The sequence below is a fragment of the Haliotis cracherodii genome, unplaced genomic scaffold (assembly GCF_022045235.1).
Source record: "Haliotis cracherodii isolate W230 unplaced genomic scaffold, xgHalCrac1.p SCAF_12, whole genome shotgun sequence".
In the NCBI taxonomy this organism is placed as follows: domain Eukaryota; kingdom Metazoa; phylum Mollusca; class Gastropoda; order Lepetellida; family Haliotidae; genus Haliotis; species Haliotis cracherodii.
The window spans coordinates 38,160,414-38,173,694 of record NW_027266267.1 but is presented as its reverse complement, the minus strand read 5'-3'; the positions used below and the strand labels follow the sequence as shown (position 1 = coordinate 38,173,694).

At 38.9% G+C, this 13,281-nt stretch overlaps 1 protein-coding gene across 2 annotated transcripts in view; it reads right to left on the bottom strand.

Annotated features, from left to right (window-relative positions):
* The window catches only part of LOC139457862 (uncharacterized), a 31,903-nt gene extending 18,868 nt beyond the window's left edge, over window positions 1-13,035 (bottom strand). For both annotated transcript variants that reach the window (XM_071239212.1, XM_071239211.1), the window contains exons 1-4: window positions 12,963-13,035; window positions 11,861-11,935; window positions 11,233-11,523; window positions 7,331-7,627 (exon numbers count right to left, since the gene is read on the bottom strand). In XM_071239212.1, the coding sequence (XP_071095313.1) occupies window positions 7,331-7,627; window positions 11,233-11,523; window positions 11,861-11,897 (625 nt within the window). In that variant the 5' untranslated portion in view covers window positions 11,898-11,935; window positions 12,963-13,035. The remainder of the gene's footprint in view (window positions 1-7,330; window positions 7,628-11,232; window positions 11,524-11,860; window positions 11,936-12,962) is intronic.
* Window positions 13,036-13,281: the final 246 nt, after the last annotated feature.

The following is a 13,281-nucleotide window of genomic DNA, read 5'->3' as shown; positions in this document are numbered from 1 at the left end:
AGGAATAATGTACTCATGGTGGACGTGGGCTTTTTAACGGAATAATGTACACATGGTAGGTGTGGGCATTTCAGAGGAATAATGTACTGATGGTGGATGTGAGCATTTTAACGGAATAATGTACACATGGTGTTCGGGCCATTTCAGAGGAATAATGTACTCATGGTGGACGTGGGCTTTTTAACGGAATAATGTACACATGGTGGATGTGGGCATTTTAACGGAATAATCTAGACATAGTGGATGTGGGCATTTCAGAGGAATAATGTACTCATGGTGGATGTGGGCTTTTTAACGGAATAATGCACACATGGTGGATGTGGGCATTTCAGTGGAATAATGCACACACAGTGGATGTGGGCATGTCAGCGGAATAATGTACTCATGGTGGATGTGGGCATTTTAACAGAATACTGTGCTCATGGTGGATGTGAGCCTTTTTAACGGAATAATGTGCTCATTTTGGATGTGGGCATTCCAGAGGAATAATGTACTCATGGTGGACGTTGGCATTTTAACGGAATAATGTACACATGGTGGATGTCGGCATTTTAGAGGAATAATGCACACATAGTGGATGTCGGCATTTCAGAGGAATAATGCACATATAGTGGATGTGGGCATGTCAGAGGAATAATGTACACATGGTGGGTGTGGGCATTTCAGAGGAATAATGTACTGATAGTGGATGTGGGCATTTTAACGGAATAATGTACACATGGTGTTCGGGGCATTTCAGAGGAATAATGTACTCATGGTGGACGTGGGCTTTTTAACGGAATAATGTACACATGGTGGATGTGGGCATTTTAACGGAATAATGTACACATGGTGGATGTGGGCATGTCAGAGGAATATTGCACACATAGTGGATGCGGGCATGTCAGAGGAATAATGTACACATGGTGGTTGTGGGCATTTCAGAGGAATAATGTACTGATGGTGGATGCGGGCATTTTAACGGAATAATGTACACATGGTGGATGCGGGCATTTTAACGGAATAATGTACTCATGGTGGATGTGGGTATTTCAGAGAAATAATGTTCTCATGGTGGATGTGGGCATTTCAGAGAAATAATGTACTCATGGTGGATGTGGGTATTTTAAAAGAATAATGTACACATGGTGGATGTGGGTATTTCAGAGGAATAATGTACTCATGGTGGATGTGGGCATTTCAGAGGAATAATGTACTCATGGTGGATGTGGGCCGGAGTAATGTACACATGGTGGATGTCGGCATTTTAACGGAATAATGTACACATAGTGGATGTGGGTATTTCAGAGGAATAATGTACTCATGGTGGATGTGGGCATTTCAGAGAAATAATGTACTCATGGTGGATGTGGGTATTTTAAAAGAATAATGTACACATGGTGGATGTGGGCATTTTAACAGAATACTGTACTCATGGTGGATGTTGGCATTTTAACGGAATAATATAGTTATGGTGGATGTGGGCATTTTAACAGAATACTGTACTCATGGTGGATGTGGGCATATTAACGGAATAATGTACACATGGTGGATGCGGGCATTTTTATCGGAATAATGTACACATTGTGGATTTGGGATTTCAGAGGAATAATGTACTCATGGTGGATGTCGGCATTTTAACGGAATAGTGTACACATAATGGATATGGGCATTTTAACGGAATAATGTACTCATGGTGGATGTGGGCATTTTAACAGAATAATGTACACATGGTGGATGTGGGCTTTTTAACGGAATAATGTACTCATGGTGGATGTGGGCATTTTAACGGAATAATGTACACATGGTGGATGTGGGCATTTTAACGGAATAATGTACACATGGTGGATGTGGGCATTTCAGAGGAATAATGTACTCATGGTGGATTTGGGCATTTTAAAGGAATAACGTACTCATGGTGGATGTGTGCATTTTAACGGAATAATGTGCTGATGGTGGATGCGGGCATTTCAGAGGAATAATGTACTCATGGTGGATGCGGGCATTTTAACGGAATAATGTACAAGTGGTGGATGTGGGCATTCTAACCGAATACTGTACTCATATGCATGGTGGATGTGGGCATTTTAACGGAATAATGTACACACAGTGGATGTGGGCATTTTAACAGAATAATGTGCTCTTGATGGATGGGGGCATTTCAGAGGAATAATGTACACAGGGTGGACGTTGGCATTTTAACGGAATAATGTGCTCATGGTCAATGTGGGCATTTTAACAGAATACTCTAATCATATGCATGGTGGATGTGGGCATTTTAACGGAATAATGTACGCACAGTGGATGTGGGCATTTTAACGGAATAATGTACACACAGTGGATGTGGGCATTTTAACTGAATAAAGTACTGATGGTGGATGTGGGAATTTCAGAGGAATAATGTTCACAGGGTGGATGTGGGCATTTTAATGGAATAATGTACACATGGTGAATGTGGGCATTTTAAAAGAATACTGTACTCATATGCATGGTGGATGTTGGCATTTTAACGGAATAATGTATTCATGGTGGATGTGGCCATTTTAACGGAATAATGTACACATGATGGATATGGGCATTTCAGAGGAATAATGTACACAGAATGGATATGGGCATTTCAGAGGAATAATGTACACATGGTGGATGTGGGCATTTTAAAAGAATACTGTACTCATATGCATGGTGGATGTTGGCATTTTAACGGAATAATGTATTCATGGTGGATGTGGCCATTTTAACGGAATAATGTACACATGATGGATATGGGCATTTCAGAGGAATAATGTACACAGAATGGATATGGGCATTTCAGAGGAATAATGTACACATGGTGGATGTGGGCATTTTAACGGAATAATGTACACATAATGGATATGGGCATTTCAGAGGAATAATGTACACATGGTGGATGTGGGGATTTCAGAGGAATAATATACCCATGGTGAATGTGGTCTTTTTAAGAGAATAATGTACACATGATGAATGTGGGCATTTTAACAGAATAATGTACTCACGGTGGATGTGGGCATTTTAACGGAATAATATAGTCATGGTGGATGTGGGCATTTTAACAGAATAATGTACTCATGGTGGATGTGGGCATTTTAACGGAATAATGTACTCATGGTGGATGTGGGCATTTGCACGGAATAATGTACTCATGGTGGATGTGGGCATTTCAGAGGAATAATGTACTCATGGTGGATGTGGGCATTTTAACGGAATAATGTAATCATGGTGGATGTGGGCATTTTAACCGAATAATGTGCTCATGGTAGATGTGGGCTTTTTAACGGAATAATGTACACATGGTGGATGTGGGCATTTTAACAGAATAATGTACACATGGTGGATGGAGGCATTTTAACGGAATAATGTACACATGGTAGATGTGGGCATTTCAGATGATTAATGTGCTGATATTGGATGTGGGCATTTTAATGGAATAATGTACTCATGGTGGACGTTGGCATTTTAACGGAATAATGTACACATGGTGTATGTCGGCATTTTAGAGGAATAATGCACACATAGTGGATGTGGGCATTTCAGAGGAATAATGCACATATAGTGGATGTGGGCATGTCAGAGGAATAATGTACACATGGTGGGTGTGGGCATTTCAGAGGAATAATGTACTGATAGTGGATGTGGGCATTTTAACGGAATAATGTACACATGGTGTTCGGGGCATTTCAGAGGAATAATGTACTCATGGTGGACGTGGGCTTTTTAACGGAATAATGTACACATGGTGGATGTGGGCATTTTAACAGAATAATCTAGATATAGCGGATGTGGGCATTTTAACGGAATAATGTACACATGGTGTTCGGGGCATTTCAGAGGAATAATGTACTCATGGTAGACGTGGGCTTTTTAACGGAATAATGTTCACATGGTGGACGCGGGCTTTTTAACGGAATAATGTACACATGGTGGATGTGGGCATGTCAGAGGAATAATGCACACATAGTGGATGCGGGCATTTCAGAGGAATAATGTACACATGGTGGGTGTGGGCATTTCAGAGGAATAATGTACTGATGGTGGATGTGAGCATTTTAACGGAATAATGTACACATGGTGTTCGGTGCATTTCAGAGGAATAATGTACTCATGGTGGACGTGGGCTTTTTAACGGAATAATGTACACATGGTAGGTGTGGGCATTTCAGAGGAATAATGTACTGATGGTGGATGTGAGCATTTTAACGGAATAATGTACACATGGTGTTCGGGCCATTTCAGAGGAATAATGTACTCATGGTGGACGTGGGCTTTTTAACGGAATAATGTACACATGGTGGATGTGGGCATTTTAACGGAATAATCTAGACATAGTGGATGTGGGCATTTCAGAGGAATAATGTACTCATGGTGGATGTGGGCTTTTTAACGGAATAATGCACACATGGTGGATGTGGGCATTTCAGTGGAATAATGCACACACAGTGGATGTGGGCATGTCAGAGGAATAATGTACTCATGGTGGATGTGGGCATTTTAACAGAATACTGTGCTCATGGTGGATGTGAGCCTTTTTAACGGAATAATGTGCTCATTTTGGATGTGGGCATTCCAGAGGAATAATGTACTCATGGTGGACGTTGGCATTTTAACGGAATAATGTACACATGGTGGATGTCGGCATTTTAGAGGAATAATGCACACATAGTGGATGTGGGCATTTCAGAGGAATAATGCACATATAGTGGATGTGGGCATGTCAGAGGAATAATGTACACATGGTGGGTGTGGGCATTTCAGAGGAATAATGTACTGATAGTGGATGTGGGCATTTTAACGGAATAATGTACACATGGTGTTCGGGGCATTTCAGAGGAATAATGTACTCATGGTGGACGTGGGCTTTTTAACGGAATAATGTACACATGGTGGATGTGGGCATTTTAACGGAATAATCTAGACATAGCGGATGTGGGCATTTTAACGGAATAATGTACACATGGTGTTCGGGGCATTTCAGAGGAATAATGTACTCATGGTAGACGTGGGCTTTTTAACGGAATAATGTTCACATGGTGGACGCGGGCTTTTTAACGGAATAATGTACACATGGTGGATGTGGGCATGTCAGAGGAATATTGCACACATAGTGGATGCGGGCATGTCAGAGGAATAATGTACACATGGTGGGTGTGGGCATTTCAGAGGAATAATGTACTGATGGTGGATGTGAGCATTTTAACGGAATAATGTACACATGGTGTTCGGTGCATTTCAGAGGAATAATGTACTCATGGTGGACGTGGGCTTTTTAACGGAATAATGTACACATGGTAGGTGTGGGCATTTCAGAGGAATAATGTACTGATGGTGGATGTGAGCATTTTAACGGAATAATGTACACATGGTGTTCGGGGCATTTCAGAGGAATAATGTACTCATGGTGGACGTGGGCTTTTTAACGGAATAATGTACACATGGTGGATGTGGGCATTTTAACGGAATAATCTAGACATAGTGGATGTGGGCATTTCAGAGGAATAATGTACTCATGGTGGATGTTGGCTTTTTAACGGAATAATGCACACATGGTGGATGTGGGCATTTCAGTGGAATAATGCACACACAGTGGATGTGGGCATGTCAGAGGAATAATGTACTCATGGTGGATGTTGGTATTTTAACAGAATAATGTACACATAGTGGATGTGGACATTTCAGAGGAATAATGTACTCATGGTGGATGTGGGCTTTTTAACGGAATAATGCACACATGGTGGATGTTGGCATTTTAACAAAATAATGTACACATGGTGGATGTGGGCATTTCAGAGGAAAAAATTACTGATGGTGGATGTGTGCATTTTAACGGAATAATGTACACGTGGTGGATGTGGGCATTTCAGATGAAAATAATGTACTCATGGTGGATGTGGGCTTTTTAACGGAATAATGTACACATGGTGATTGTGGGCATTTCAGAGGAACAATGTACTCAAGATGGATGTGGACTTTTTAACGGAAAAATGTACACATGATGGATGTGGGCATTTAGCTGACTAATGTACACATAGTGGCTATGGGTATTTTAACAGAGTAATGCACACATAGTGGATGTGGGCATTTCAGAGGGATAATGCACACAAACTGGATGTGGGCATTTTAACGGATTAATGCACACATAGTGGATATGGGCATTTCAGCGGAATAGAGTACACATGGTAAATATTGGCATTTTAATGTAATAGTGTACACATAGTGGATATTTTGATTGACATGTTACACGTTTATCTCAATTGATGACGGGACATATTTTGTTTTACAATAAAAGTTCAATGTTCTGTTTCTAACATATACGGTGTTGATTTGAAAGTGTTTATTTTCTGAGTCAGATTTATTATTTGTGTACACAAATATTTATTTATCACTAAACACATTATACTTGAGGAGGAGTATTTTATTGTGTTGTTGACATCTTTAAACCAGCGTTTGTTAAACTCAGTGAGGATATCGCCAGACATTGCCGGCGACATGACAAATTCGACATACGTTATGAAATATTGTGATCATGTAATAGTAATACAGGATAATACTTTGAAATTCTAATATTATATCGTTAAAGATACTAATACTACCAGGCAACAATGTGTTAAGCCCATCTCTGTTTCCCCTGCGCTGTGGACTATTGATAAGAGTGGCACATTACCATACATACACACAACTTAACGCTCGATTGTGACACGATATTTCCTGTTCGATACACATAAACAATTTCAGTTGACTGAATGCCCACCAATATATGAAATATTTGCAAATTCAAAAGGCATTTGCATGATCTTGAAAAGCATACACGTGTCAATATTTCCAATCAGTTTGTGAGCTTTTCCTGGTAGATGATAATTTTGAGGAAAATGTTTGTAGATCCTGCTGAGGTCATAAATCAGCATGAAGGCAATGAATAACAATTGATAGTTTCAGCTAGGCAGGGGTAATTCAGGTGGTGTTATCGAAGTATCGGGTTTTGTTGCAAGCAAAGTAGGGGATCATGAAATATGCATGCTATAAATAGTCATCAACTTTGAAAAATAACTTCCATAACGGTTTCAGAACCACAACAAAACGCCCCGATAAAAACATGAAATACTTTCATTTGCAGACTTTGGAACATGTTTCTGCAGACACGAAATATTACTGATCAGCCCCTAAAGGTGAACAGCGCAAGTCCAGGATCAATTAATCAGAAACTAGGCTTTTAGGTATCGAGCCCAAACAGCTGTTCAATTGCGTCAGGCCACCGGGATGCTAAGAATACATAATACCACTACTAATAAAGTGTTTCACAAATATGACATTTGTTACGTGCTTATGTTAACTGACTCACTTTTAATAAGTTGGGTAACACCATCACAGGTCAGATTCCACTGTTCGGTGTGACACCTAAATATCAGTCTGACCCCACCCAAATGTGCCTCCGTCACAGTCAGGCTTGTTGGAGTGATGTAATCAGACACATCGGGTACACTGGTTGGCAAAAGCTTGGTGACTGCCCCTGTCTGTACTGAGAAGTTGAAGGCTGTAGAGCAATTGTAGCCTCGTATATCCACTGTGAGGAACAACGGCTCATGTAGGGAGAGTTCATCAGTTCTGTTGTTGCTTGTTATATTGCACGTTGGAATCTCTGAAACAGACACCAGCTCCTCTCCTTGGCGATACTTGTTTTTGTTTCAAAAGTGGATCATTTCAATAACAAATAGTTCAAATCAAATGACATTTTGAATTATCTGTCACAAAAACAAAACACACAATCGTCAGGTTAGAGTATTAAAAATTACCCTTTTCTTCAGCAACCCATGCTTCTCATAAAAGGCGACTATGCTTTTCGTAAGAGGCGACTGACAGTATTGCGTGGTCAGGCTGCTGACTTCGTTGATACATGTCATGATGTTAATCACTGGATTGTCTGGTCCAGACTCGATCATTTACCGACCGCCGTCATACAGCTGGAATATTGCTGAGTGCGGCGTTAAACAACAAACAAACTTCCTGTACACAGCCGCACGAATGAAATTATCTTCACATTTTGAGTCTCCGTGCATGCTTAAAGGAAAACTTAAAATATCATGTGAAGATCTCTCTTTAACATAAAATCTGTCAACTTATCAATTTGTCAAGAATCAGTTACATCAATATGCATTCTGACTTTGTTGTTCAAATTTTATAGCTTTAATCACACCAAACAAATCAGCACACATTGATGAACATAATGGATTGTTCTATATTTGTAATGAAGACGTTGGACAAAGAGTCGCCATTTCAAGTTTTGTTAGGGAGAGGGGTGGTTTTGTTTTGTTTTTGTCTTTGTTGTGTTTTTTGTTTGTTTTGTTTTTTTTTTGTTTTTTTTGGGGGGGGGGATTGGGGGGGAGGACATTGATATCTATTTATTTTTTTATTTAATGTTAATGTATGTTCCCGTAAATGCTGGGGAAAATACCTGTCACCTCATGCTTAAAAAAAGAAAAGATGAAATCTTTCACTCGACATGCTCAAAAGTCCCAAATAATTACTTGGTTCCTCTTTCAAGAGAGAGAAAATAGTTATATGTATTTTAATGCTCAAGAATCACAAATTGTAATTCCATTCACAGCTACACCCACAGTCACACCCAACCCTGAGCTATAAATGGTAAATGCAGTTCGACTGTCACAGTATGCATTAATATTACCGATTTAACAGTTTTCCTCATAGATAGTGTTGATACACTGAGTATATTGTCTGTATTCATCATGGTGTGGGGTTAGAGGTTTATCTATGAACACAAACACAGTTAGTAAAAACATCAGCAAGTTGATGACACTCATTAGTACTCGAACATTAAATGGTCGACAATTGATAGAATAGAAGACTTAAGTTCCTTCACACTAAAGAGTTAGCTTGATTCATAGAACATGGTAAACAATCTAACAGTCAGCTCATAAAAAAAGTCAGGTAGAATATTTACAATATCGAAAGTCTCATCGTTTTAGTGTTGACAGGTAACGTTTTCACGCAAACTATGACATCCTCACTTGATTCTTTGAAACTTGATTGTTTCAGTGGTATACATGTAGTTCATTCAAAGCAAAAAAAATATCATACCTTACATTCCAATGTCTACACATTGTCCTAAAGCCACATTAAAGTCACTGTCAAAACAAGTATTTTAACAAATAGTTGTAAGGATTGTAAGCATGACTTTGGTTAGACGCATTTAAAATATGTCTGAAGTCATCAATACTTAATTGAATGCATTTGTACCTCCGCTGGGAGAACATAAATTGATTATTAACATGTGGCGTTTAAATTAATAGAACCAAGATTGTGTCTGATTGAGTCTCAGTACTTAAGGACTAACTGTTCTAAGTGACTCTACACTGACTCACGTGTGACACAAAGGGGTAAGCTTGACCACTGTGCTACTAGCTGAACATAGTATTATCAGAGACTTTTGCTATCATCACTGCTTTTATATTTCATCCTGACCACTGCCATCATATTATATTTTGCATTGAATATTGTATACGACTCTATTGTTTACTGACATTGTAAAAGGTACAGTCAATAATATGTCTGATCAGTTTTCTCAGTCTATTCTTGATGCTCCTATCGTTCAACAAGAGATAATCTATTCCGATGATAGTTTAAAATTTAGTAAATTGGCTGGCAGCGACGGACTTATTTCTGAAATGTTTGGAGTTGTTATGAATGTTATGTCCTGGTCCCATTCAGGACATTGGTCATTGTTATGTTCGATTCGACGTAGTTCCGCCTGGTTGGTATCATGAATTAAGTGTCCCTTTTCATGAGAAGGGAAACATCGACAATCCAGAAAACTACAAAGGCATTACAATTTTAAGTAGTTCAGTAACGTTTATATTTCCATTCACAATACAATATTACAGAGTGAGGCATATGCTTCACTGGCGGAATCACAGGTAGGTTTTCAGACAGGCTATTCTACAACAGATAACTTCTCCAATCAGTCATTCAGCGTTATATACCTAAGAAAGGGGATAAAAAGTATACTCTCTTTGTAGACTTCCACAAAAGCTTTTGATTCTATCGATAGGACTCAGGTGTTGATGGTTTTGAATGATAATGGGATTTCTCCATAGATGTATAATTCTGTTAAAGCTATCTATAAATGTGTATATTCTCGGTTAGAGCTTATTCTGCTGCTATTTACGGATGACATAGCCCTAATTGCTGACACTGTATTTGGTCTCCAAAAGTGTATTAATCTTCCGAGACGTTATTGTAAACCTTGATAAAACAAAAATAGTTGTGTTCAAAAGGGGGGGAATGTTGTCAAATTTGAAAAATGGTATTAAAGTGACTTTCACTTAGAATGCGTGTCATCTTATAAATACTTAGAGGTTACATTTATATTAACTTTAAATTTGAACAAACGTGTTTCAAATGTAACGATACAGTCAAAAAAAGTACTTGCTCCAGTTTTGAAGTCCCTGAGAAATTTGCAACCATATGATTAGGATGTGTAACACTTTTTTGTAAGAAAGTTGCTCTAATGTTATTTTATGGAGCTGGAATGCATGAATTAACTATTTTGCAAATATATTTATTTTGCATGTATGCAGTAATAAGGGTTAAAGTATTCCACGTCAAACCACTGTGTCACTGGTGAATGTGCAATATATATCCATTGTATTTTTCAGTATTTAGACTCCTCCCGTGGTCTAGTAGTAAAGCGTCCGCCCGTAGAGCGGAAGGTCCGGGGTTCGATACCCGGCCGCGTCATACCAAAAGACGTAAAAAGATGGTATTTGTTGTTACCCTGTCTTGCGCTCGGCATTTATGGGCTAAAACAAGGACTGGTCGGCTCGGAGTCAGTATACTGTGTCTCAGTGGGATATTCATGTTAAACTGCGGTATGGTATCTCAGTCGGCTAGCACTATAAATCGGCATCAGTCCGGTCTAGTACAAGCAGCCACACACAGAGGTGCATGCACGTCGCTACATAAATCTTTGACGCGATTTTAAACCCATTTCACCTCACCTCTCAGTATTTAAGCAACGTAGTTCACATAGGTGCAATATTCGAAAATGCCTGAATCGTGTTACCCTAAAATAAACGTTAACCATCTTTTAGTGGAAACACTGCCATGTTCATCTTCCGAGCTCTTTGGCCATATTGAGTTTTGTTGACCTTCAATTGTAAATTGTGACCTGACCTTTTTTTTTCAAATTAAGAACTGTATCTTGTATATGTTTACGTTGCTACTCACTGTAACCTTCCACAGTACACTGTGATTTACTGGAGGGAGTGGCGCAGGTCCAAGCACCGATGTCTTTAAATCCCACTTTCAGTATGTTTAGCTCACTGCGCGTGGTATTACGCTCAACTGTATATCCATTTGTGTTCTCACACCCGTTAGATATGCAATTGCCTGCTAAAACACCATCAGGATTTGTCCATGAAATCGAGGAAATGTTTGTCTGTGTCTCAGACCAAAGCAAACGAGCCGAAGACCCAAGTTCCACAACATTAGGGCAATCTAACTGGGATGAGCTCACACCTGTGTTAAAGAAAGATAAGACCAAATAGTCGCCAGGCACCCCTGATAATATATTACATCTAGTATACCGCATCAGACACAAAGACACTGCATGCTAACAATATTCTGGAAACAATTATATATTGTCCGTTCGTTTTGGCTTTCAGTAAAACCTCATTTAGAACATATATGAGAAATGTCAAATAACCAGGGTGTGAAACTAAGAAGAAATGATTGATGTATATATCTTCATACAAGATTAACTTCATCAGGAATGTGTACAAAGACATATGTTCACATTCGTTGTCATTAACAATTCAAGTACATCATATTTCTAAAACAAGGAACACAAACTAACCTTGAAGAAGAGAAACTAAAATGAATTCAAGTTTCATAATCTTCTCTTGTTGATGATTCCACTTGACATGCGTGGCTACAAAAAAGTGTTGAATGGGGAAAGTTATTGGCATTGCATGTTTATTTAAAGAAATAGCGAACATTCTGGTGCAATTACATACAATGGTCTTTATGAAACACTAGATATGCAATCCAATATTGCCATTCTATTGCCACTTTTGATCTTTTGATATTTCACCATGCTCAATAGATCAGTCATTTGTCCATTCATATAATTTGCTATTCTGTCTTTCACGCCCGATGGAATACGTTTCGGCGGACGCCCAATACTGGTTATTTTCTGGTGTTGATGTTTTATAACTCCTAGAACTGGCTCGATGTTTCAACAAAATCAGTAAATACGCTAACGTGTCACTGGACGTTCCAGTATATCACTTTGTTCTCAGATTTGTTTGCAGGCTGCGGTCGCACGACAATATTTCTTTGGGTCCCAGAACTGGTTGTTCTCTGGTGTTGACCATTTATTTTATGATTGTGGAAAGGGTTTTGTCCTTTTCATATACATAAGTCAGACACCACTACAAGATCTTTGAAGCGAGTGGAACGTCATATCTTTCCACAAGATACGTGCTATCTAGCTTTTACATACATCTGTAATCAACATGTCATCGTTATCTTCACAAAATGTTTTTCGGTCCCAATTTATACAGTTGACCCTTCTATAAAGGCGCGTTGTATACAACACAATATAAATAAAGCCTATTCTTGCCTTTATGTTCTCAGTAGGATACACATGTGTTGCTTGTCGCTGATGTCCGTTGATGCGTGAACATTCTACCTTAACCCAGGCTTATAAGTGTGTTAATTGTCGTAGATATAACATGAAACGATGTTGTTATTCACAACAGGAGAATGTTTTACAATACATTGTGATCGTTTGTATTGTGTTATTGTTATTGTTCCATCAGTTAAATTGTTTCTTGATCATGGACAGAACACTACAGATTACGAAATGGAGATGCCAACGTCAGTTACCCATCTTGCTAAGATTCTGAATAGTTCGAACATGTGTACTATCACAGCTACATTGTATAAAAACTTACTTTTGTTGCAGGTAGTCAACAGGCCTTGTTTCTTCCCTGAACACTCCGCACCTCACAGTGGCAAATCCACAGTCAACCGACCTGTATTTACATGGAACAATGGTGCTAATATTTTCCCTCTGAATGATACATATGTGGTTATATTTCCGTATTAAAGTGGTGTTGTGGTAGATTATATTTTCAAAGTTTCACAGAGACAGAATGCGGCTGTGACATGTGATAACCCGGGAGGAAGCAGAAAGTAAAAGGTCAAACTTTCAACAATGTGTCATTATATATGGGTATAAAATCATATATTTGAATGAAGAAAACGTGACAC